At 41.1% G+C, this 27566-nt stretch overlaps 1 protein-coding gene across 5 annotated transcripts in view; it reads left to right on the top strand.

The window, feature by feature from the left end:
- PCNX2 (pecanex 2) overlaps positions 1 to 27566 on the top strand; it is a 287082-nt gene that overhangs the window by 109515 nt on the left and 150001 nt on the right. For all 5 annotated transcript variants that reach the window (XM_060107858.1, XM_060107868.1, XM_060107877.1 and 2 more), the window contains 4 exons: positions 10080 to 10189; positions 11789 to 11885; positions 24997 to 25089; positions 25881 to 26031. In XM_060107858.1, coding sequence (XP_059963841.1) covers positions 10080 to 10189; positions 11789 to 11885; positions 24997 to 25089; positions 25881 to 26031 — 451 coding nt within the window. The remainder of the gene's footprint in view (positions 1 to 10079; positions 10190 to 11788; positions 11886 to 24996; positions 25090 to 25880; positions 26032 to 27566) is intronic.

The raw sequence follows: 27566 nt of genomic DNA, 5'->3' as shown, positions 1-27566 counted from the left end.
AATGCTGGATTGTCAGGATCCTCAAGCTAGAGTTGGATGCCTTTGACAGCGGCAGTGGACACTGATTTGGGGGAAAACCAGGAAGAAGAATGATGCCTCAGTTGTTCAAAATGGAATTGCAATTGCTGAGTAAAGTAAGATCTGGAGTCAGGTTTGGGTAGGAAGCACAGAGTTTGAAAGGGTCAAATCCAAGAAATGTAGTGAAATCAATATTGGTCGGATTCAGTGGCTGTCCAATTTGGAGTGGGGAAGTTGGGTGGACAAGAGAATTCTAGACCTGCAGTACGAGCAGAGGTGGTCCCAGTAGAGATGGAGGACTACGCTTGCCCTAGCCATGCCAGCAGAAGTTTATCTTCCTTCCAAAGTCCATGGGCAATATTGTCCTTTTGGTGTTCATGTCAATACTTATTTACCCTGAATATAATCAGTTCTGTGGGAAGTAGATACTCCCACGATAACTAATACAGTAAAGGCCTCTGTTTCCTCATGTTTAAAATGAGCGATCCCTGCCTTTAAGGTTTGCTCTAATCTGAATGTGACAGTGCATGTAAAGTGGCCAGTCAAGCCGTTGCTCGATACATCGGTACTATTACTGTTGTTGTTCTTTGTCTGTACTTTTCTTCACCCCCAGTTTCATCATGAACTCCTGAAGGTCATGACTATGGTTTATATACGCTTCTTTTCATATTCTGCTAAAAGTCCAGTGTTACATAATAGATGCTCTATAAACTTTGGATTGAGTAAATGCAGATAACTGAGAAGAAGGCTATGAGAAGGAAAGTAAATGTCAGTATTTTCCAAAAAGTTCGTGTGTGTGTGTGTGTGTGTGTGTGTGTGTGTGTGTGTGTATGTGCGTGCGTGCTTATTTATCTATATTTATCTATGTTGAGTGGTGCCTATCAGGTAGGTTTGGATGGTACCTGTCAGTCTTTCTTGCTAGTGAATGAGCTAATTTTCCCCCGATACCTATTCCAAAAAGTAAAACAGTCTTTTTTCAATCTAGCATTTTAGTTATTTTATTTTATTTTATTTCACTGGCCGCACTGTATGGCACGAGGGGTCTTAGTTCCCCGACCAGGGATCGAACCCGTGCCCCCTGTAGTGGAAGCGTGGCATCCTTACCACTGGACCACCAGGGAATTCCCAGTAAAATAGTCTTGAATCGTAAGCATATGCTGCTTTTTCACCAAAATGAAAGAAGAGTATGAGGTAAGGAACACCTACTTTTAGTAGACAGTGAAGTCTTATTCATCATATCTGTTACCCTGATCATTCGTTTATTTACTGAACACATATTGACTGACTGCTGTGAATTAGGCTCAGTGATAGGCCATGGGGCTGCCCCTCTGGGTGTCTAGGGTCTACCAGGAATGTCAGCTGGGGCTGCTACAGGATGAGCACTGGGTGCTGGGGAGCCCCGAGGGTGTCCAGTGCGTGTTTGCAAGTGCCGGCCGGCCTCATGGTGACCCATGGCCGTGAACTATGAACAGAGTACAGAGTACAAGACTGGGAGACACATCTGATCGTGCTGAGTTCTGGAACTTCAAGGGCACAGATCTCCTTTTACTTAAGTATAAGATTCATGTCAAAATAGTCCTAGAAGTAGGACTTATATCAGAGAGAAAGTGATATGATCTAGATCTTATTTTAGGATGTATGGAAACCTGGATTCAGAAATGCCTGGATATTTAATGGGCTCAGAAAAATCCATTGCTTTTCCCTTAAAAGAAAGTGTGTGAATCTGATATGAAGGGCATAGCAAAGTGAGAACTTGGTCCATTTGCATTCCCTTTATAACCAAATCCTCAGTTAGTTTGCCCTGTAAATTCCATCATAGAGATGTCTAAAATTTTGAAGGAAAAAAATGCTGAAACTAGGATTCTCTTCAGAAAGTACTTTTATACAAAGCTAAACTTCCCTGTGTATTTTCATCAAAATAATTCCCAAATGCATATGAAATCTACCACAGAATTGTAGGACTATTAGACAGTTTTATTTCTACCTCATAAAAATATTTCAAAACCTGTGGGAGTTTTATGAGGCCAGCACTCATCTATCCATATCACTCCCAACTCAGGGACCCATGAGACTCCTCTCAAAGCAATTAAGGATGTTAATTTTAAGCAAACTGTCACATGGTATACACTTCATTATCAGTGGATGATAGATTGTTTAAAACCTTATCTCTCTCCAAAAATAAAATATGTATTTGTGTGCATATGTGTCTGAATAAATAAATTATATGTATATAATAAAATTCAAGACTAATGTCAATACATGGATGTTTAAAATATGAAAGTTCTTTAAAAAATCCACTAGAAATGTCAGTCAGTACTTCCTCTCTTCCTTTCTGCTTCTCTTTGCAGAAATGAGACTGAGCATTGAACTAAACCTTTCAGATAAGACACCTAGTGTATTTGATCATTTTGTTTCAGAATCTCTCTTCAGGTCAGTGATTCTCTTCTTCCTCAAGTGTCAACATTTTCTTCTTTATCCCAAAATAAAAATTAAAATAAAAACATCCTCAAATGCATTTTTTTACTGTATTTCTGACTCAAAAAGCTCAACTCCTGCTAGAAGTTTCCTAGGTGCTTCTGCGGCTGTGGAAAGTCCCACAACTTCCCTGTTGGTCTTTTTTTTTTTTAATATTTAATTTTATTTATTTTTGGCTGTGTTGGGTCCTCGTTGCTGTGCGTGGGCTTTCTCTAGTTGTGGCAGGCGGGGGCTACTCTTTGTTGCAGTGCACAGGCTTCTCATTGCAGTGCCTTCTCTTGTTGCAGAGTGCGGGTTCTAGGCTCGCGGGCTTCAGTAGTTGCAGCTCGTGGGCTCAGTAGTTGTGGCACGTGGGCTCAGTAGTTGCAGCTCATGGACTAAGTAGTTGCAGCATATGGGCTCAGTAGTTATGGTATGCGGACTCAGTAGTTGTGGCTTGCGGGCTCAGTGGTTGTGGCTCACAGTCTCTAGAGTGCAGGCTCAGTAGTTGTGGCACGCAGGCTCAGTAGTTGCAGCTCGTGGGCTAAGTAGTTGCGGCACGTGGGCTCAGTAGTTATGGCATGTGGACTCAGTAGTTGTGGCTTGCGGGCTCAGTGGTTGTGGCACGTGGGCTCAGTAGTTGTGGCTTGCAGGCTCAGTGGTTGTGGCACATGGGCTCAGTAGTTGTGGCTCGCGAGCTCAGTGATTGTGGCATGTGGGCTCAGTAGTTGTGGCTCCCGGGCTCAGTGATTGTGGCATGTGGGCTCAGTAGTTGTGGCTTACGGGCTCTAGAGCACAACCTCAGTAGTTGTGGCACATGGGCTTAGTTGCTCTGTGGCATGTGGGATCTTCCCAGACCAGGGCTTGAACCCAGTCCCCTGTGTTGGCAGGAGGACTCTTATCCACTGTGCCACCAGGGAAGGCTCTCCCTGTTGGTCTTTTACAGGATTGCCTCCTGTGCAGGGCACACCTGCCCGAGGAGCCTGGGCAGGGAGACAGGCTTAGGCCCTGGAGGGGGATGCAGGTGGGGTGACTTAGGACTGAACAGCCTGGAGAGGGATCGGGAAATTAAGGAGAAAGGAATGGAAAAAAAGGACAAAGCCATTTTATCATGCTGTGTTTCCCCCTCCCCCTAAATCTTAATTCTGTAAAATGATTCTGAAGAGTTCCTTCTTGTTCTCAGTTTGTTTATTTAGTTGTGTGTGTGTTAAATTGCAGAGATGTTAAAACAGTAATATGTTCCTACACAATGAAAGCGTAAGGAGAAAAGCTTTCATCAAGTTTCTCTTCCTTCCTTCTTTCTCAGGTGAGCTTGTCTCTTACCTCTCCATGGAAAATATCTGTGTTTTGAAATAATTTGGAAAAAGGAAATGCTAATGTTTTCCTAATTGTACTTTATTGAATCATCAATGTCAGGAAGTTCTTCCTTAAATTACATCCAGAGTCCCTTGCTGATGTTGAAGCTTATTTCCTATAGTTTTATCTTCAGAGTCGATGGCGCCCAGCCACTTCTCTTCCCAGTGCAGAAAATTACGGGTTGATAAACCATAAAGGTCTTTTCCTTTCAGTGTTTCTTCATGCTTAACTATTTCCCATTCTTTTATCTATATATCTATATGCTTAGCAGTGGTACCTTTAGAATTGCACCCAGCCGTACCCATCCTGAAGCATATCCAGGCCATGCTTGAATTGAATGCAGGGTCATGCAGCATCGAAGCATTTTACCCTTGCATGACTTGGAATATGGTCTTCCCAAGTTCATTCCCAATCAGTTTTACAATCCAGCTCCTTACTCAGTCCTTCATGGAGCTTCCTCTGAGCTCCTCTCAGATGACTTCTTCCTCTGGGCTGTCACTTTACCATGTGTCACAACAAACCCCAACACAGGCAGTTAACTGAAAAGATGTCCAGCACTATTGAATGGGGGATGATGATACATGAATGAAACAGCCTGTAAAGATGGAAAGTTCTAATTTATAGTGATCCCAAGCCTTTTTATTTTTATTTATTATTTATTTATTTATTTATTTTGGCTGTGTTGGGTCTTCGTGGATGCATGAGGGCTTTCACTAGTTGCGGCGAGCAGGGGCTACTCTTCGTTGCGGTGCGCGGGCTTCTCATTGCAGTGGCTTCTCTTGTTGCGGAGCACGGGCTCTAGGTGCACAAGCTTCAGTAGCTGCAGCACACGGGCTTAATAGTTGGGGCGCATGGGTTCAGTAGTTGTGGCTCACAGGCTCTAGAGTTCAGGCTCAGTAGTTGCAGTGCACAGGCTTAGTTGCTCTGCAGCGTGTGGGATCTTCCTGGACTGGGGATTGAACCCATGTCCCCTGCATTGGCAGGCGGATTCTTAATCACTGCGCCAAGCCTTTTAAATGGAAAGTCATGAGATGTCCACATACTGTGCACAGTGAGCTGTACAAGTATTTAGGGTGGTGTAAGATAGAGTGCACTGAACCAGGGCTTGGTCGGTCTTGCCACCTTTGGTAAGTCTTTTACATTCTCCCTGTCTTCTTACTTGACCAATAATTTGGTCAAGGGGTGAGGTTGGCTCAGTTATGAGATCTTTTCCAAATCTAAAATAATATTTCCGGAAGATAGCATGGTTTTGCAAACTTTGGCATTCTAAACACGAAAAAATAACTCATGTGTCTATCCAAATAGTCCTTCCTATCCTTGCTTCCCTGAGAAATTTGCCTCCTATTTTATATATTATGTATCTGTTGAAAAAATGAACAACGTTAAGAACTTGGAGCTTGAGGGCATTTCCAGTAGTAAGCCTAAGAAGATCCTGGTGGTCGGCCTTTTTACAATCTGCCCAAGCTCAGGTGAGCCCCGGTTCTTTCTAAGAAAGTGTTGTGTGAAAATCTGAGGTTGAGGGAGAAAACACATAAAGCCACACCTGGAATATGGATTCCTTGCAGTCCTTCACCCCACGCTTCTTCTTGGAAGAAGAAGTATGCCATTCTGGCGTCACCTCACTTTTACATTGTTGAAGAAAATATTCATTCCTTCTGTCCTGTCCCTGCGGCCACAGTGCTGTTCATTCATGTCTAACAGTTTATCTTGAAGCTATTGGTTATGCTCAAAGAAATCACATGTACGGAAGGATGAATGTAGACATTTACTGATACAGGACAGACACCAGAAGGAATGCAACAGATTAAAATAACAAATGAGAACTACCCCTAATAAGGTCTGTCAGTTCAGATTGTGCACGTTGACATAATAATATCATACCTTGGCAAGATCAGATTTGCATTTTGTAGAAGACTTCCTGTCTTCTTATTTTCTGTCTGTAGTATACAAACAGAAGTATATAAGGAATCTACAGAAATCATTGTTTTTCTCTTGGACTCTCAGAGAAGGACCATACTAAAGGTCAATTCTAATTCTTTTCAGGAAATGTGATTTTGTTGCAGTCCTCAGTCCTCTTATGTATCTGCTCTGGTCTGAATGTTTGTGTTCCCCTAAATTCATATGTTGAAATCCTAACTCCAAAGGTGATGGTATTAAGAGGTGGGGCCTTTGGAAGGTGATTGGGTCATGAGGATGGCACCCTCGTGATTGGTATTAGTGCCCTTCTGAAACAGGCCAGAAAAACACCCTCGCCCCTTCCATTATATGAAGATATGCCAGCTGTGAACCAGAAGGTGGATTCTCACCAGACACCAAATTTGTTGGCACCTTATCTTGGCCCTCCCAGCCTCCAGGACTGTGAGCAGTACATTTCTGCTGTTTATGATATCACATGTCTATGATATTTTGATATAGCAGCCTGAATCAACTGAGACAGTATCTTAGTAAAGCATATAGTCATAGCAAACATTTATTGAGCATTTTAGACTGGCTACTAAGTATTTTACACACAATATTTCATATAATATTTACACCAACCCTAAGCGGTATTATCTAAGATAAGGAAACTGAGGCTTAAAAGCTTGCGTAGTATTTTTGTGCTAATAATCAGCAGAGTTGGGATTGAAGCTGGCAGTCCTAGCCAGAGCCCATGCTTTTAACTACTGGTCTGCACTGGGAAAGACCAACCTTCTGTGTCTTGAAGATACCTAAATAAAATGATCTGTGCGGTTCCCTTCTTAGGTCTGCATCATAGAGTAAGGCAGTAATGGGTGCTCAAATCCAGGGCATCAGTTCCATACATATTTAGTAAGGGCCTTTCAGGGCCTGGACCCTGCACAGGGTGCTCAGAATTCACTGGGGTGAAACAGATGAGTCCCTGCTGTCAACGGGCTTGACCAGTGGAAGAAGGATCATGGGTTAATCACACAATCTTTATACAGATCTGTAGTCACAAGCAGAGATAAATGCTGGGAAGTAGAAGGAAGGGGGACAACGTCCCTCTCCTCTAACCCCAATGGGAAAATATCTGTTTTCCGTTAGATATTTTTACCTCCTGTTCCCTTTTCTACCAACTGCTATTTTAGTAGGTAAAGAGGGAGGGTCCCTCAGTACTAGGAGGGGTAGCTGCCCTTTCACGTTTGTACTGCAGAGATTTAATTAAGTAGAGAATAAATGAGAGAAGAATTAGATAAGGGGTGTTGGGTGAATCAAAGTAGGTAAACTTAATTATTTAAATATATTTAGTTTGGCTTTAATTTATTCTCTGCAAAGACCATCCATCCTGGGCGCTCTTCCTTTTCCAATTAATAAAAAACTAACATCGACATACTGCTTTGCAGTGTGCAAGGCCATTTCAAATCTCATCAAGGCATTGCAGCAGTATTTCAAGAAGAGTGTCATTGTCACCTTTTTTACAGAAGCAGAAGCTGAGCCAATGAGAAGTTAAGTCCCTTCCACAGAATCATTCATTCCAGGAAGTAATGAGCCTGGAATTCACTTCCACCGATGCATATTCCCCTGACTTTTTCTTTGTTCCGTGCAGGGACCATTATTTCCATGGTCATGGTTACTAAATCCTTCTCATAGTGATTTTTTTCTAGTGTTTGCATTTTTTTATGGGCTGCATGTAAAAGGAAGCCCTCCGTCTTCACGAAATTGTGTATTAAACATGTAGCAGAGGCAAACGCAGAGGAATCAGTGGGAGGAAATAGCATTTAGCAGGTTTTTCTCTTTCGGAAAACTTTTTGGCTGTGTTTTTGTAACATCCAAGTATGAAATGAAAGGAGAGAAGCTGCAGGTGGGCGTCCGGGGCAGGGGGAGGAGGAGCAGACGCGAGGATGGCTGGGGTCAGCTCCATCCACCCACAGCACCGCAGAGCCCAGCTTGGTCCTCGAGAAGCCCCTGCAGGGGAAGGACCGTGTTCTCCACATTTCTTCTATGCGGGGCTCCACTTAAACGCCAATCCCTGGACTCCCTGGAACCTTTGCTTCCTGCCTGGTGAGCACCCAGCACCAGGCACCTCACCGTCCATCTTTGTAATTGTAATACTTTATTACAATTACTTATGTTCTTCCCTCCCCAGACACCTGTGCTGTCCTCCTCAGAGGTGTGCTCCTTGGTTCCTGACACATAGCAAGTGGCCAATAAATGTTTCATGAATGAACTTTCAAGAAACAATAGAATTCCCAAGTTCCAGAGTAAATTGTCTGTTATTGGGGGTGCTATTTGAATGAAAAAAATAGTTTTCAGGTCATGAGATACCTTCCCTCTAATAGTCTAATCATTTCTGTGACATTTCACTGCCTGATCCACATTTGATCTAAGCTACTTAATTTCTTCACCCTCTTTTCTTGCTAAAACATTTTTTTCCACACAGGTCATAGAAGACGGACTGGTGTAATCATGAAAACTGAAACCTCATTCTCTCAAAGATAGGTTGATGTGCTAACATTGGTGCCAAGTACAGGGAAGAGATGCAAACTGCCCCTCCGCAGGGAGTCCAGAGGGGGCAAGTCCTACCCATGCCCATAACAGGAGTGAGATATCTTAAATGCTGAAGTAAACGTGTTTAACGATGGTTCTGATGCTAGGGGAGAGCTTCTATCTGCCTGGGAAATTAGGGAGACAGCACCAGGCAGGTGGGACTTCTTATACTGGGCACTGAAGCATGGGTAGGAGTTCACCAGGCAGAGGGGAGTGGACTGGGGTCAGAGTGGAAGAGCTCTCTGGGCAGATGCAGCTTTGTGTGCAAAGGCAGGGGGGCCAGGAAGCAACACATCTTTATGGTTTTGCTGCTGTGCATCTACTAAATATGCAGAAGGAGGCTGAAAAGTTGAACTAGGGCTGGATCCTAATTGGCTTAGCTAGCTTCCTGTGGAGTAGATTTTTTCGGTAGGCAATGAGGAATCACTGAAAAATACTGAGTGAAGGGCAATCGTGATTGATTTGCCTTTTATGGGAGGAGGACCACTCTTTTGTAATGTGGAGGGTGAATCGTGGAGTCTGTGGAGTGGGGAGGGATATGGAGATTGCATAGATCTTCCCACTATGAAGCTATTAACAGTAGCCCCGGGAACAAGGCAGTGGATGCCTGACCCAGTACGATGCAATGAAAGGAAGGGACAAATTGGAGATGCATTGAAAGATGCATCAGTAACACATTAGGACCAGCTGACTGTGGGGATGACAGACAGGAAACAGCCCAGGACAGTCTGGCTCAGAGCCCTGGGTACCAGTCACCAAGAAGGGACTGCATTGAACGTCTCATACCAAAAGCTTAAAAAAATGGCCCAGCATACAGAAAAGTACCCTTGCAGTAACCCTTACCTATGTATTATTTTCCCTTTCTAAAGAAGAGGAAACTAACACAGTGCTCAGAGATGTTAAGTAGCTTAGCCAAGGCCGCACAGCTCATCCCTGGCAGGACCAGGATTCAAATCCAGGTCTGCCCAGCTTGAAGCCCATGCTGTGAGGAGGTGCTGTACCCGCGGGGGAGGGGCTGCCCCACATGACAGATGCACTGGCTGGTGAGGAGCCTCTTGCAAGGCTGCCGGGCACTGAAGGAGAGAAGAGAGCACCATGGCTTTCCAGGGTAATGGGGTGAGGGGGCCTTTGCATTTTATTATTTTAATTATTATTATTTTTTTTGCGGTATGCGGGCCTCTCACTGCTGTGGCCTCTCCCGTTGCGGAGCACAGGCTCCGGACACGCAGGCTCAGCGGCCATGGCTCACGGGCCCAGCCGCTCCGAGGCATGTGGGATCTTCCCGGACCGGGGCATGAACCCATGTCCCCTGCATCAGCAGGCGGACTCTCAACCACTGCGCCACCAGGGAAGCCCTGTCTACTACCTTTTGAATAAATAAACATTAAGAAATACAGTTTTTATGTCATTATTAAGTATTATATTTAATTCAAAAGAGGCAACACATGTTTAATGCTACATCTTATAAAAATCCTAAACTGAATTTCAGAAAAGGTGAAGTTAATGTATTTTCATAAATATGCACAATTTGTTTCAAATGTGCCCCCCCCATAGCCAATCCCTTGTCAAAATCCATGCTTGTACATTCACAGGCTAGGTTTCTGGGGAGCCATCAGGTGCTTGGATGCCCATTGGCAGGAGTGATCACAGGGCACCACGTCCATCCAGCTGGACCTCAGGGACACCTGCTAAGCGTTTTCTAGAATGCGATCCTGCTTTTTTGCACCCAGGCGTAGAGTGACTTGGCTCTCTGATCTTTTGCTCAGGAACCCTGGAGCACGCAGCACATCCCAGCACTGTTTTCTGCCTTCTGTGGCCTCTTGGTTGCGCTTTCCTACCATCTGAGCAGACAGAGCAGCGACCCCTCTGTGCTCCTGTGAGTAACACAGACACACACACCACACACAGAAACACACACACACACACACACACAGCCGTCCCCTGGTCCTGCAGCCTTGCTCTCTCATCCACTGCACATGGTGCTTGGACTCTTTCCCATTAAACCAGCTGGTCCCTGGGCGATGGTGGGAGAAATGCAGGACTGACCAGAAATGAATGAAAATCAGGGGTCAAGTTCTAGAGCACATTTAACCTTTGCTCTGGTGCTTTTAGAGTGAAATTCGCAAGGCCAGGAACAGATGGCCTCTTGCACCCAAGCACTGTCTTTGACTTTGCCTTGGTGAGTCATACAAGAAGCACCAACCTTCACAAGTACCCTCTCTGGGTCCACAAAGTGGCATCGCTGCCTTTATGCCAGGCAGCTACCCTGGGGAGACTAGACTGGCATCTCTGAAAGGAAAAGTTTTGTTCTGTTGTTTTTTGTTCTTAGTATGGCAGTGCCCTCTGGATTTAAAGTGAAGTGTGTGCCAGAGTTTTAAAAGGCATTTAATAATAACGCGTAGTCCCTTGAAAATATGCTTTCCAATCTCCCCTTTATTTGTTATCTTTCAGGTTTTTGATAAATATGCACTTTGGAACTGAAAACCCTTTATGTGATGCCATAGTTTCAGGGACCAGTCAATCAATCCAGTTAGTCAATCAGTCATCTCATGTAATTTCTCCACACTTAACGGGAGATATTGACTTAAGATAACCACAGCTGTTGGGGGGGCAGAAAAATTATAATTTTAGGCTGTCAGGTACAGCAAGGTGAAAGGCGTGGAAAATGGGGAAAGGTTAAATGTTGATGGTACAAATTTTCTTATCAAATATTGTACTGTATTTTGGTCTGGCCGAAATAGAGAATCTCCATGAGCTTAGCTAGCTGTTGGCAGTCGGGGGTACCGATACCTCCTGTGGTCCTCAACAGCTTTACAGTAAGTCCCCTACACAGGAACCTTCAAGTTGCGAACTTTCAAAGATGCAAACGTGTGTTCGCAAGTCCAGTCACGTCAGGTGTGCACGAAACTGCAGCTTGCCCTCCGTCTCCTGTTGCTGATGGACGATCCTTCAGCTCTACCATCTCCCACCTCCTCTCCCCACTCCAGTCAGTACCTCTTCTTGCCTGTTCACTTGATGCCCGCCCCAGTATGCCAGCTGTTGTCCTGGACTACTGTACTTTTCAAGGGACTGTACTGGAAGATTAAAAAATGTTTTCTTTATTTTTTGTGTCTGTTTTTAATGTATTATTTGTGTGAAAAGTATTATAAACCTATTACAGTACAGTCCTAGATAGCCGATTGTGTTAGTTGGGTACCTAGACTAACTTTGTTGGACTTAGGAATACCCTCTTGGAACGGAACTTGTTCGTATATAGGGGACTTACTGTAATCAGGATGGAATTTGAAGTTCATCCGTTGTCTTTGTGGTCACTTGAACATGCACCTCTTTTTCTTTATTACGAATTATCTAAAGGAGAGAGCGCTGGCTTTTGTCATTTGTGAGTGTGAGGTCTAAGGTGAAGCTGTTTACCTCAAACCTTGGAATAGGCACATATTTTAAAAAGTAAAACCTGTGTGTGTTTTTCCATTTTCAGGTCCTTTATTCAGTGCAGATTGCTTCATAAGTTTTTACATCAAAATCTGGAAGAGTTGGCTGCAGACCCTCTCCCCAAGAAGATGAAAGATTCTGTGGTGAGACATTTGTGTTGTATAATGTATGCAAAGGCACCACTTGACTTGGTGTGGAATAGACCATGAGCTGCCTGCCCAGTGTGGACCCTTTGAGCCTCTGGAGGGTGGATGCTGTGCACACCTGCCACAGGTGCTCACTTGGTCCTCAACTGATGCAGTTTGCCTGGATATTCAAATGAGCCCTCTTCACACAATTCCCGCCCACTGCTGGCCCCAAGCAGCAGGTGGGATGGGCATAAAGAAAAGCTTGTCAATTAAACATTCAGCCAGGGCTTCCCTGGTGGCGCAGTGGTTGAGAGTCTGCCTGCCGATGCAGGGGACACGGGTTTGTGCCCCGGTCTGGGAAGATCCCACATGCCGCAGAGTGGCTGGGCCCGGGAGCCATGGCCACTGAGCCTGCGCGTCCGGAGTCTGTGCTCCGCAACGGGAGAGGCCATGACAGTGAGAGGCCCACGTACCGCAAAAAAAAAAAAAAAACATTCAGCCAAACTGCATTCTTGATGTGCCCTGCCCACCCCCCTACCACTCTCCTCTCCACATCCTCGCCTTAGCCTTGTGCTGAGCTCAGGGAACTCTTTCCTGGGTCTTTTGGTTCAAGGTTGACATCTGTAAATCCCTTGGGAGGGGCGCTTGGGCTTTAGACTTAAGTCTGGGATGTTGCAGAAGGAGCCACCATATTGGATGGAGCACAGGAGAGGAAAAGGAAGGAGGAAAAGAAGGAAGAAAGAAATAAAAGGTTGTGAAAGAATGACGCTATTTCTCTGTTCACCAGGGAAATGGCTTGGAGCAGGTATATCTCTTTGGTATCAACTTCCAAACCTTAATAGTTTGAAAAGCAATGCTCATTGGTCACATAATGTCCCATTGGAGTACTGAGCTTGGAGCAGTCTGCTGTCTCCCAGCCATGCTTTTTCTGTATTTTTAAGAACGACAGATCAAAGGAAAAGCAGTTAATGGGCTATTGATTGCAAGCACCTCTAGGAGCCATGTCTCATTTGTCCTGGTCTCCACAGTATCTGTGCCTCGTGCTAGTGGATGCTCAGTACATTCCATTGAATTTAGATGAGTTAAATTGCAATCCACCATTTCGAGACAATGTGCAAGACTCATAGCCAACATGATAGCATTGAAAAGAATTCATACTCAGACCTCTGTGCCTTTGAGTGTGGTTACAATTCAAGCTAAAGCATTGAGGCTTGTCTGTAACCACAGGGAATGAAAACACAAATCACCAGGAATAAGGGTTCGTTAATTGCTGAATTTAATTTTTTCCTTCTAGTTTCATTGAGGTATAATTGACATTCAGCACTGTGTAATTGTGTCATAAAGGCTGAGATACACTTGAAAGCAGGTGTGAGGTGAAGCTTCCAGAGCTGATGAGATGGCAGATAACAGAGAAGACATTTGACATTCAAAAGTAGCATCAACAACCTGACCTCTAATATTTATACCAGGAAACTTAGAGGGACGAGATCAAACTCACATTCCCAGATCGATTTCTATGAAAGTCCTGGGGGGCCCGAAGTCTACCCAAGAGTTTCCCATGGATATTTGAAAAAATTATCCCCACAAATGTTCCTTGATTTCATGAATGATGAAGATGCTTTCTCATTTATTGCAGTAAAAATAATGTATAAATTACAATGAAATCTGACAAGAAATTTGCCTAGCAGACATTTCATTAGCATGATTAGTCGTGATGGGTTAGGTGTTGCTTTACTTGGTTTTAATATACTTTGAAATGCTTTGTACCATGTAGAGCACATAACTTGTAGGTGATTTAATATGATGTGTGTGTTCATCTCTCTGAAAAGTCTTCTCATCTAATTATAATATTTTCACGAGGCTCTCAGGTTCAGCTTTTACATTTTGATGTGTAATACCTTTTATGTCATAGTGCAGGTATGAAATTTCCCTCCTTGTTTCTGATTTTGTTTCTTTATGTCTCTCTCTGGCTCTCTTATTCTCTCTTTGTCTCTCTCTCTCTCCCTGTCTCTCTCTCTCTTCCCTTACATTTTAGTTTATATGAGAAACCCCTATGGAGCCTCATTTGATCTGTTTTCCAGCCCTTCTATTCTGATTCACTTGGCCTGGGGCAGGGCCTGGGGATCTGCATATTTATAAGACTGTCCACCCAGGTGATTCTGTTCAGGGGACCCACAGACTGTGCTTTAAGGGACATTGATCTAGAAATGGAGATAACCAGAGCTCTGTCATGGGTTTATTCTATATGAGCAACACAGGTTATGCACACAAAGTTTATTACCACCGTTCAATGGTTAATAAAAATATAAACTTTCCACTAGTGGTTTGCCAGGTTAGTCTTTTTCCATATGCCTTATTAGCATGGTCTTTCCGTTTGTACCCTCACTCATTTTCATCACTTTGAATGTTTTTTTTTTAATCGATCTTTATTGGAGTATAATTGCTTCACAATACCATGTTAGTTTTTGTTGCACAACAAAGTGAATCAGCCATAGGCATACACATGTCCCCATATCCCCTCCCTCTTGAGCCTCCCTCCCACCCCGCTAGGTCATCGTAAAGCACCAAGCTGATCTCCTTGTGCTATGCTGCTGCTTCCCACTAGCTAACTATCGCATTCAGATTTGTTACTTTCATTGTATCTAGAGACAAACAAACAAAATTAATTTTTATTTGTATTATTCAGACAGCTTCTTTTAAACAATTGGTTGTATCACATAGATTTTTCCAGCCCCATGCTGTCTAAATCTGCTGGGTGTGTAGTGTTGGATCAGGGCTTCTTAAACTTCTTTTTAGGGTTGGAGCATGAAGTGTTACATAAAATGCCACAGTGGATTTAAAACATTCTGTGTGCTAAGAGCTAATAGAGTTATTAGCTAAACATGCATGGATTTATCATTAAAAGAGGCAACAAAACATTCATTTTATTGAATAGTGGTTTAGAAATTCTGGCTAATGTTAAGTCCTGAAAGAGAAAAAAGTGTAGATTACATTATTACATACGTATAGAATGCATAGAAAAGTTTATTGAAGTCAACTGTGATTAATAAGAGAATTCATAAATACCACCAGAGACAAAAAAAAATCAGAAAAACAAGAGCATTCTAACATATCAGAAATAACCATAGAAGATCTAATGAAAACGTGATTGAACTCACGATAGCAACAAAATATATGAGTTGATAATAGAATGATTTTAACAAGTAGTGTCAGAAATAAAGAAAGCTACAGCAGTCTATTAAAATGTAAATGAAGTTCTGAATAAGTGGTGAGAAACAGACATAACCTGATTTTGTATGGGAAGGCTGAAATTTCTTAAATGCCAATTCTTTCTAATAAATTTATAGGTTTACTATAGTTCAAGACAGTTCTGAAGGAATTATATTCACAACTTGGGGAAATAATTCTAAGGTTCATTTAGAAGTATAGCAGTTAATAATAGCTTAAAAAATCTGAAAAAGAAGAATAAGAAAGAGGAACTTAGCACTTTGAGGTTTAAAGTACATTATAAAGATTGAGTAATCAGGAAAAAATATGAGACTCATCCAAGATTAGAGAATGGGATTAGTGAGTCAGTAAAACACAGAAAAGAGACAAATTATTTATATGAATGTATTATGTGAAAATTAAATGTCACAATCAAGAATTGATTATTCAGTGTATGGTGCTGAAGTAGTTCTTTAGTAGTGGGATGTGAAAAAGAATTTCATGTGCTAATCCCTCCCCAGACACCGAGTTAGAGAGAGGGAAGGAGAGATCAAATGATACTTTTCCATCTCTGGTATTTTCCATCTCTGGTATATTAAGTTATTATAACCAAACTCTGCTGATTAATACTGAAAATTCTGAATAAAATACAAAAAAGTCTTTCTTAGGAGGATTGGATTAACATATACACACTACTATATATAAAGTAGATAATAAACAAGGACCTACTGTAGAGCACAGGGAACTATACTCAATACTTTGTAATAATCTATAAGTGAAAAAATCTGAAAAAAAATACATATATACATATATGAATCACTTTGCTGTACACCTGAAATTAACATGACATTGTAAATCAACGATAGTTCAATAAAATAAAATGAAAAAATCTTTCTTAAATGTGACAAAAAACTGACAAAATAATAAGGAATTATCAAGTCAGAATTTAAGTGAAAAAGGGAACCTTCACATCTGCCTAACCAGGGGACATTGAGCCTTGGTTTTCAGCCCTCCAACTGTGGGGAAGAGAAGTGAAAGCCCAAGCCTGCCAAAATGGGTGTCCAAGGGGAGACCATCTGCTCATCAAACTGGGACACTAAGGGCCCACTCTCAGTGGAAGAATGAACCAGAAGGAATCCATTCCACCCTCCACAGTGCCAGGGGAATGCAAGCAAACTTGCTCCAAGGTTGAACAAAAGAATCATTTCCACTGATTTGCAGTACAAGTGTTAACATCTGGATGGTACAAACCCCCTCAATTTATGAATGTAGCTTAAAGTGGCCCCCAACTGGAAATACCTCATGACAAAAAAACAAAAAATAAAAACACATGAATCCTCTCTAAAGGATTCCTTCCTCCTAGGTCTCCAAGCATTCCCAAAACCAATTTTCTAAGGGATATGAGCAGCTTTCAATAAAAAGTTTAAAACTACACAGAAAAACAAAGAACCAGCAGAAATAGGTTTGCAAACACTTCAGATATTGGAAGGATCAGATGTAGATTTGAAACAACTTTACTTACTGTGTTTAAAGAAATAAAAGCCTTAAAATTTATAGACAACAGAAAATATATCAAATGATCCAGAATGTTTGAAAGAGAACCAGAGTCCTTCCTAAACAAACAAAATGAAGCAATTAAAGTAAACACACACACACACACACACACACACACGGGAGATTAGATACCTCTGAAGAGAATTAGTGAACTGAAAGATCAAGACAGAAGAAAGTATCCAGAATGCAACACTGATGGACAAAAAATTAGGAAATATGAAACAGAGATACAGAGATGTGAAGGATGGAGTAAGAAGATACAATATATATCTAATCAGAATTCCAGAAAAAAGGGAGAGAGACTGAAGCATAATGAATATTTGATGAGATATTATTTGACTATTTACCATAACTGATGAAAGACACTGATCAGAGATTTAAGAATTCTGGTGAGTCATAAGCAGGATAAATGAAAGAAGAATCCACAAGGAACAAAACACAGTGAAACTGCAGTACATCAAAGATACAGACCATCTTAAATTGGTTAAACAGAATGAACAGATTACATGCAAATGAATGACAGCCTCAATGCTCTGTTATCAAAAGCAATAGTAGAAACCGGAAGACAGCTTGATAGATTTGAAGTTCTGTAAAGCAAGTAACTGCCAAGCTAGAATTCTATGCCCAGTGAAAATATCTTTCAAGAATTAGGACAAAATAAAAATATTTTAGAGAAATGCTGAGAGATTCTCACTGAATGTAATTCTGAAGGACAGTGTTCAACAGAAAGTGATCTCAGATGGTCTAATTTGCAAGAAAGCACAAAGAGAAGAGAAAGTGGCAAATACATTAGTAAATCTAAATAAAGTATAACTGTATAAAACCGTAGTGAGTGTATGGTTGACTTAAAAAATGTAAAGTAGAATTGAACTATGTGAATACAATAACATACAAGTTTGGATGGGAGGAGAAATGGACTCCAAGACTTGAAAGTTCTTAGTAATGTCCCGAAGATGAATTAAAATATTGATTAAATTTAGACTGATAAGTTAAGCCCGCATGTTGGATTGTCTAGTATAACTACTAAAGGAATAGAAACAAAGCATGTAAGTTCCAACCCTGTATAGAAGGAGAAAAGGAATGAAAAAAAATAGAAGTTCTTCTAAGTAACAAAACATAATAGGACTCCTATGTTACACTATACTTAAAAGTCAATTCCAGATGGATCATACACCTAGATATGAGATGACAAATCCTGAAAGCACTTAGAATCTTAATAAAGGAAATGATATCAGGGTAGGAAAAAATTTTTTAAATAACACAAAAATTCAAATTCATTAAAATTATGACCTTTGATTTATCAAATAATACAGAAAAAAGACTTAAAAAAACAAGCCACAGAATGGGGAACAATTTTTAAAATATATATAGTTGATAAAGCACTAGTGTCATGATGAAACATAAAATTCCTATAAATCAGTAAGAAAGCCAGATATCTCAATTAAAAGTGGGTAAATATAAATGGCCAAAACATGACTATATGTGTAATCTAATTACTAATCAGGAAACTCTAAACTAAAACCACACTGAGTTACCATTTCACACCAACCAGACTGACAAAAAATTAAAGTTCTCACAATACTAAGTGTTGACAAAAGTGTGGCACAAGGGAACTCTCATGCACTGCTGGTGGTAGTGTAAAATTAGTATATGTGTTTTGGAAGCAGTCTGGTATTATAAAATTGAAGCTACATATACACTACAGCCAGCAATTCTACTTCTAAATACATATTTACCCTGGAGCAAATCTTGCACATTTACCAAAATACACATATAAGATTGCTCATCATAGCATTTGTTCATAAGAGCCCCAAACTGAAGCCACTGGAAATTCCACCCACAGTAGAATGTCCTCTACAGCAATGGAAAAGACCTTACTAAAGCTATATATGGTGAATTTTAACCACACAATGTTGAGCAAAGGAAGCAAGACACAAACAGATACATACAGTATGGTGCCATCTATTGGGGAGAAGTAGGCAAACTAAGCTGCTTACAATTGCGTACATAAGTAGCAAACATTCTTTTTTTTAAAGCAAGAAAATGATTTTCATCAATCAGGATAGTTGATAGGGAACCCCAAGAGGGTAAAGAAGGATTCATGATCAGGGAACCACATTCAAGGGCCTTTTTGGGGGCTGGGAATGCTAGATTTCCTTCAACCAGGAGGTGGTCACTGAGGCATTCACTTTACAATTATTCTTAAATTGTACATATTTATTTTATACATTTTTCTGTATGCATGGCTCGCATTTTTAAAAATGTGAAAGAAATTTTCAATAGAGAGCATGAAATAAAATCAAACATTTATTCAAATTCAAGAAAGCAAATGATTTCCCAGACCATGGAATCTATAAGATAAAAATAACACACACGTGCATGCGCGCACACACACACACAGATTTGAGTGCATAAAAATTTTAAATTTCTATATGTAAAAAAGGGCAATAAAATGCAAATAATTTGGTAAAAGTATTTGTTACAAATTTGATAAAAGTTAAGTATCTTGTACCAACTACTTTTACAATTTGATTTTTTAAACTCTATAACCAAATGATATTAATATATACATTTCATTTAGGAACAATATTTAGTAGATAAATGTATGAAGTATATTTACACTTCTTATAAATAAAGAAATGCAAGTTAAAATAAGATGGTATTTTTTGTTCCACTCAATTAGCACAGGATAAATTAATGATATTGCTAACTGTGACAAGATGAGATCTCTTAGACATTGTATTTGTGTAAATTATTACAATCATCTGGTAAGGCATAATTTATCAAGAATTGTGAAATATTCATAACCTATGATATAGTAAATCTCTGTCATAGTTTTTCTAGAGAATTAATTCAAAATATGAAAAAAGAATTAGGTGCAAAAAGATAATGATTGCAGCATACTTCATTAGGGTAAAAAATGGAAGGCAACCTAATATCTAGCAGTTAGGAAAAGTTTGCATTCAGTTTCATTCACTAAATTAATACTTTGAGTGTCCACTATGACACTGTTTTGTGTATGTATGGGTATGTATGTGTATGGCATCACAAGATGGAAAATTATTTAGCCAGTAAATGCTGCTAGTAAGTCTATACAATAATATTTATAATGGTTACAAAACAAACTACTGTTGAAAGAGGTAGAAAATTATACGTACACTAAGATTAGACCTTTGTGAAACATTCATAGAAAAACCATATACATTTGTGTTTATAGCTAGAACTATGATTCAGCATCCATAGGCAAAAATACTGGCCCAGAAAACACAGCAACAATCTCTGAGGTCCAGGTGTCTTTCAAGGTTCCTCTTAAAGAATATTTTCAAGAATACAAATTTTGGAGCAAAATAATAGCTGCTATTTGGTGGCTGTAGAAAAAGAGGGAGTCATTTCCTTTTTATTTTGCTGATGTTACTTTCACCAATATTAATAGAGTCATCTATATTTTTATGCATTGGCACCACGAGGAAAAAGCTCAGTAATTACCATCTGCCATCTCCTTTGGTGAGTCTGTTCAAAACTTTTGCCCATGTGCAGCTAGGAATGGGGTAGGGAAGAGTTGTTGGACTTCTTATTGATTAGTAAAGTTCTTTATATATTATAGATAAAAGTCTTTTGTTGGATGTATGTTTTGCAAATGTTTTTTTCCCAAGCTTTGCCTTGCCTTTTCATTCTATAACAAAGTCTTTTGAAGAACAAATGTTTTAAATTTTCATAAAATTCAATTTACGACTTTTTTTCTTTTATAATTCCAGCTTTTAGTGTCCTATTTAAGAAAGCTTTGCCAAACCCAAGGTCACTAAGATTTCCTCTTATGTTTTCTTTGAAAAATTCGATAGTGTAACTTAGATTTATGAGGCAGGTTGAGTTAATTTTTGTACGTGATGTGAGGTAAGTGTAAAGGAGTTTTTTGTTGTTTTGTTTTTGTAGATGGCTGTTCAACTGCTCCAGAACCATTCGTTAAAAAAATTTATCTTCTACCTTATTTTGGGGAAAGGTGCCATTTTACCTTGAAATCTTTGTATTTTTTAAAATAATTAATTTTATTTATTTATCTTTGGCTGCGTTGGGTCTTGCTGTGCGGGCTTTCTCTAGCTGTGGCGAGTGGGGACTACTCTTCATTGCAGTGCACAGGCTTCTCATTGCGGTGGCTTCTCTTGTGGTGGAGCATGGACTCTAGGCACGTGACTTCAGTAGTTGTGGCACATGGGCTCAGTAGTTGTGGCTCTTGGGCTCTAGAGCGCACGCTCAGTAGTTGTGGTGCACAGGCTTAGTTGCTCCACGGCATGTGGGATCTTCCTGGACCGGGGATTGAACCCGTGTCCCCTGCATTGGTAGGCGGATTCTTAACCACTGTGCCACCAGGGAACTCCCGACCTCTTTGTTTAAAATCAGTTGGCTATTTACATGTTGGTTTATTTATGGACGCTTTATTCTGTTCAGTTAACCTTGATGTATATTTTGTGCCAATACCATCAATACCTGATTACTGTAGTTTTGCACATACAAGTTCTGAAACCAGATATTGAATGTCCTCCAACTTTGTTCTCCTTTTTCAAAGTTGTCTTACTTAGTCTAGGTCCATCGCATTTCCAAATATATTTTTGAATTAGCTTGCCAATTTGTACAGAAAAATCCTGTTAGAATTTTGATCAGGATTGCGTTGACTCTGTAAATCAATTTGGTTAGAATTGATTCCTTAACAATATTGAATCTTCAAATCCAAGAACATGGTATATCTCTCCATTTATTTCTTTAGTTTCTCTCAGCAATGTTTCATAGCTTTCAATGTACGGGTCTTGCATATTTTTTGTCATATTTATCCCTAAATATTTCCTATTTTTAATGCTATTGTAAATGACCTTTAAAAAATTAAGTACATGAAAAATGCTCAACATTGTTAGCCATTGGAAAATGCAAATTAAAACCATAATTAGATACCGCTATATCAAGCTTTCTTGACCTCACACTATTGACACTGAGCCTGATAATTCTCTGTTGTCAGGGATTATCCTGAGCATTGTAGGATGTTTAGCTGCATCCCAGGCCTCTACCTACCAGATGCCGGTAACACTCTTCCTCTACCCAAAATGTAACAAAAATGTCTCCAGACTTTCCAAATGTTCCTTGGGAGGTCAGATTGTCCCCAGTTGAGACAATTATTGAGAAGGCAGTGGTTGAGAACCACTGTACCACACAACCACTAGAATGGCTAAAATTAAAAATGCTGACTACACCAGGTGTGTATCCTTGTCAAGGATAGGAAGCAATTGGAACCCTCCAGACTGCCAGTGAGAATGTAAAATGGTTGCAACAACTTTGGAAAATCACGTGGCAGTTTCTTAAAATGTTAAGCCTAAACCTACCATAAGATCCAAACATTCTACCATTAGGTATTTACACAAGAGAAACAAAAGCATGTGTCCAGAAACAGGTCTGTGAATATTCATAGCAGTTTTATTTATAATAGCCCCAAACTGGGAACAACTCAGATGTCTATCCATGAGTGAATGGTTTAACACAGTGTGGGGTACATCCACACAGAGGAATATTATACAGCACCGAAAAGGAATGGACTATTGATACAGAGAACACATGGATTAATCTCAGAATAATTATACTAGTGAGAGAAGTCAGACCAGAAAAGAATACATTGTCTACAGTTCTATTTATATAACATTCTAGGAAATGAAAACAAATTATAGTGATGGAGCATGGCAGTGTTTATCTGAGGATAGGTGAGGAGAGAAGAGAGAGATAGATTAGAAAAGGTCAGGAGAGGAAATTTGGGGTGTGTGTGATGAATATGCTAATTATCTTAATTATGGTGATGGTTTCATGGGGATATACATAGGTCAAAAGTCATCAAATTGTACACCATATCTCTCTATCTATGCACACACACACACACACACACACACACACACACAGGGTTTTTGTATGTCAATTATATCTCAATAGAACTATTTAAAAATTACAACAGAGAAAAGAAGTGGACAGAAAGATAATAAATAGAGGCTGTATAAAGGTTCGTATTTACAAGGGATACTGATGACACTGACAAAACTCAGTGAACTTCCTGTATATCGTCCAACTTTGGAAAAAAAATTAAAAATAATCTGAGGTCATTCTCCCTATTGCTTTAAGAAACGTGCAAATGCAACCCTTCTCCCCCCAACACTTGCCCTGGTGGCCCACTGTTTTGCCTTTAAACAGGGATGAGTGGTCAATTAAAGATGACACAATTTTAAATTAGAATATTTGGGAAAATATGTATCTCCCTTTTGGATAAGCATTCAGCAATTTTTTTTTTTTTTTTGGTGGTACATGGCCTCTCACTGTTGTGGCCTCTCCCGTTGCGGAGCACAGGCTCCGGACGCGCAGGCTCAGTGGCCATGTCTCACGGGCCCAGCCGCTCCGCGGCATGTGGGATCTTCCCGGACTGGGGCACGAGCCCGCATCCCCTGCATCGGCAGGCAGACTCTCAACCACTGCGCCACCAGGGAAGCCCAGCATTCAGCAATTTTTAAGTGACATAAACCATGTCAGTGAAAAATAGGAAATAAAAATTAACATATCTCCACAGCTTAAAGATGCAGTGAATTACAGAACTTTCTTCCAGAAAGGTTTGGCCTTTTGTAAGCATTTGGAATGAAAGGAGACAACAAATTTTTGCCGTTTAATAGCAGTAAATTTTCAAGAACACTTCTGATCACAGAAATTTTATAGATTCAGAATTAAAAACCAATGATTTTCCCTGCTCAAAAATCAGATTACCATTACTAAGAATAAATCTAGAATTTGGTTTATCACTACGATTCCTCATCTATTCAATACTTGTATGTGAATTGTAAACTTTTGAGATTGGAAATTCGAAACAACTTTAGCAGCTAATTGGCGATTGAGGGCCTCCCTGGTGGCGCAAGTGGTTGAGAGTCCGCCTGCCGATGCAGGGGATGCGGGTTCGTGCCCCGGTCTGGGAGGATCCCATATGCCGCGGGGCGGCTGGGCCCGTGAGCCATGGCCGCTGAGCCTGCGCGTCCGGAGCCTGCGCGTCCGAAGCCTGTGCTCCGCAACGGGGGAGGCCGCGACAGTGAGAGGCCCGCATACCGCAAAAAAAAAAAAAAAAAAAAAAAGAAATTGGCGATTGATGTTGAGAATGTATCTCTTCACTGTATTATTGATTATCCCAACCAAGCTGTGTTGATTTTTCATCCCATGGTTCAGGTTGTTTTTATTCCATTTAAGCTGATTTCTTTCCATCACTTTGGATATCAATTCAGTCAGAAAGCCAGCAGTCTGACTTGCAAGGAACTCCACATTTTAATTTTAGAAAGACAAGAAAATAAAAAGGTCAGGGAGGAAATGTAGGTAAACGGATATACGGTTTGTCCGAAAAGAAAAAAAGGGAGGATGTAGGGGAACAGAGTTGTATATTCTGTACGATTTTCTGGTAGATAACATTCAAAACAGTTCTTTAAGAGGCATAATTCCTTTTCAATACGATACATTGGTATATTTAATGATTTCAGAGTTTTCAAATAACAGTGTGTGATACCTTAAAATGTTCAATAATTGTGAACTGCAGCTAATTGGCCTTTGAAGAGAGGAAAAATTTGATGATCCCTTAAGGTTCCTTTTAGCTCTGTCAGTCAGCAGTATTGTACCCTGTTTGAGCTAACACGCCTTTCTTCATATATCTGCAGTATTAATAACATTCTTTGGTCTAACTTTGCTTTGTTTCCCTACTGCCTGCTCACAACATGATTTTGCATGATGGAAAATTATTAGCAAGTTACGGACATTTCATTTTCTGTATATGTGTACATAACATAAATATACTTAAATTATTTGGAAATGGCCTTTACCCAATTTGACTGGTGAATTAAAATGTAAAATCTATTCTGGGCCAAAGAAATAGGTAAACGTGTAAGAGGCCTCTGTTTGGCATTCCCAGGCTGTGCGCATGTTAAAATATAAGCCATGCCAGAGCCAAGTAGAGATTATTTGCACTTTACCCTCCTTTATCACACCTGGGCACATTGCATCTGATCTGCTCGTAGAGAAGAAACTTATGCCTCTTCCATGGGTAGAAAACCTTTCTTCTCTCCCTGGCTAGCGGATGGAGGCATTGCAGTCTGCATTTCCTCTTCCTCACCCTCTGCCTTAGTTTCCCTGATATTCCCCAAACAGGAGGTGGCAAATAGTCCATCCAGCGTGTGCCATTGGGAATTGATCAGGTAAGTGATGGGCTGCAGGTGTAGTTTATCCAGGGTCAAGATCCTGTCCCCTGATTTACCTGGTCACCCATAATAGCTGAGAGAAACACAGAAGAGCAAACTATACCCTTGTTTTCTGCTTACAGAAGGATATCTTAAAATCGGATCTCATCATCTGCTCGGCGGCTGCCATTCTGTCCTTTGCAGTCAGTGCCAGCACTGTGTTCCTGTCCTTGCGAGTATGTATCCATTTGGCTCTGCACTCTTACCCCCTCCTTATTCTCTGTAATAAACAAAGCCCGCTGTGCAGCTCCAGACTATTTACCGGATGATGGAGCCAGAGGAAGTACAGAAAAGGCCAGTTGAGGGCTTGAAGGAATATATCCAGATGTGTTACGAGTTATGTCCAAGAGGAGATTTGATCCACATCACAGAGTGCATTCATACCCTTTCTGTTTCCCCGCCTGGGGAGTTGTTTTGTTTCCGCATTTCGTGGAATCCACTGTGAGGACAGTCAGCAGTAATAAGACAGGCTCCCGACTCACTGCTACGAGCAGAGAAGGGCGGACTCACCGAATCAGGAGCGAGACGGGGGTCACAGCGCCAAAAAGATGACTGGAACATAACTTTCAGTTGGAAAAACAAAATTAGAGCGCTCCAGATGGGACTTCTGGCTGGAAGTGCTTGCAGACAGTTGCTGCCTCACTTTCCTTTCAACGAGGAAAAGTCTGTTGGCTAAATCTGTTATTCTCCATCCCTTCTTTTTTTAAAAAAAATAACAAAAAAACAAGAAAACGTTTTCTCATGGGCAGAATGTCTCAGCCTCTTCTCCACCCTGTCTCGGTGGTTCTCAACACAGAGATCAACTTCACGCGATATGGGAGAGATTTTCAGAGGCCTGAAGCAAGAGCCCAGTTTGGCTGTGTATGCCTTAGGAGGAGCAGGGAGGGAGGACAGTGTTCGTGTTCTTTGCGGGTATCCCTCCCCATCCTTCAAGCTGCACACTGACTCTTACCCTCTTCTGTCGCAGCCATTTCTCAGCATCGTGCTGTTTGCCCTGGCTGGCACTGTGGGGTTTGTAACCCACTACCTGCTCCCACAGCTCCGCAAACATCACCCGTGGATGTGGATTTCACACCCCGTCCTTAAAAACAAAGAGTATCAGCAACAGGAAGTGAGAGGTTAGTAAAATATCTCTCATAAAAATGTGATGTAGCGGGTGGCATCCTTTACCGGGAGGGTGTGCACAGCGGTGGGAATGCACTTCATGCCACGGAACTGTACCCTTAAACATGGTGACAGTGGTACATGTTACATTATGTATGTTTCACCACAATAAAGAAAGGAGAGTGTGTGTACCTTGGAGTGTACATATTGTTCCCAGAACAAGAAAGTTGAAGTGGGGTGAATTAGAAGTATATTTTCTAAAAATGATTGGTTATTATTATTGAGGAAAAATTAATTGATGTCATTCAGACTGTAACCGGAAGTGGGGTCTGACTGCTCGCTGCTCAACAGCCAATAAAGAGGCCAGGCTGGTGGAAAGGAAAGTTTGCTTTATTTTGGATGCCGGCAACCGGGGGCGGGGGTGGATGCCTGTCCAAAGGCCAGCTCCCCTGCACTGACAACCAGGGGTCACGAGCTTCTATAGACAGAGGGAGGGGCTCCATGCAGAAACAGCACAGTCAGCTCTGACCGTCATCTTGAAATTGGTCATTGGTGGTCTGACCAGCGTCATCTTGATTGTTTTAGGTACAGTTAGTCTTCAGTTCCGGGGTTGGTTTGTTTCTATTTCTCTGAGGCCAGTTCTTGGAGTTGTGGCTGCTTATGTCATGGCATCTTGTAGTTAACTTCTTCCACCTGGTGAGGGTTTCAGTATCTACAAGACAGCTCACAGGATATGGCTCAGAGTATGATCTTTAGCCCTTGAGGAGGGACTAAAGGTCCTTAACTTTGCTTAATGACTAAACTATTATTACTTAGTCTTGTTTTACTTTGCTTAATGACTAAACTATTATTACTTAGTCTTGTTTTCCTTTGCTTCTGCATTTCCTCACTTCTCTGATTAAACTTATTCATTGGCTAAAGTTTTTCCACAGACAGAAGGCAGGCAGAGGACATGGGCTGGGGGAAAGACCGTAGGGTCCTGCTCCATTTCAAGACCTGAAGTTTATGCTGTTCCAGCTTCAGCTGACTGGGGACCAAGAACAGCATCACTTGACGGCCCTTTCATCCTCCACAAAACCAGGGCAGGGATGTAGCAGAGGCTGACCTTTGAATTTTGCTCCCTGAACCCTTGAATTTTGTTGAACTTGCTTTGCTCACCTAGAACTAGACCCACACACAGACCTGTACTTGATTGACTTAGCAGTTCCCTGGGCTGAGTCAGGCCACCGTCAAGTAGTAGCCTGGTAACCCTGACAGCGTTTGAGCTTCTAAATTAAAAAACTCAGGAATTCCTCTTGCTAGGTCTCCCCGGCCTCTGTGATTGAGCAGATGGCAGAAGGATTGATTTATCGCCATTTTCAGGCATATCGGTCACAGTTGATGGCTATAGTTGATAACTAGCTCATGTTAAACGAGGGGATGTGAGTAGCACCATGGTTTGCTGACTCACAGGAATGTACTGGGCTCCACCAGGTTTGTCATCAGTAACTTCAGTGGACTAGTGTGACCAAAGTAAAAGGGCAGAGGGGAATTAATTAAAAACAAAACA

Source organism: Mesoplodon densirostris, chromosome 1 (assembly GCF_025265405.1).
Source record: "Mesoplodon densirostris isolate mMesDen1 chromosome 1, mMesDen1 primary haplotype, whole genome shotgun sequence".
Taxonomy (NCBI): domain Eukaryota; kingdom Metazoa; phylum Chordata; class Mammalia; order Artiodactyla; family Ziphiidae; genus Mesoplodon; species Mesoplodon densirostris.
The sequence above is the reverse complement of the archived record's forward strand: the minus strand, read 5'-3'. Positions and strand labels throughout refer to the sequence as shown.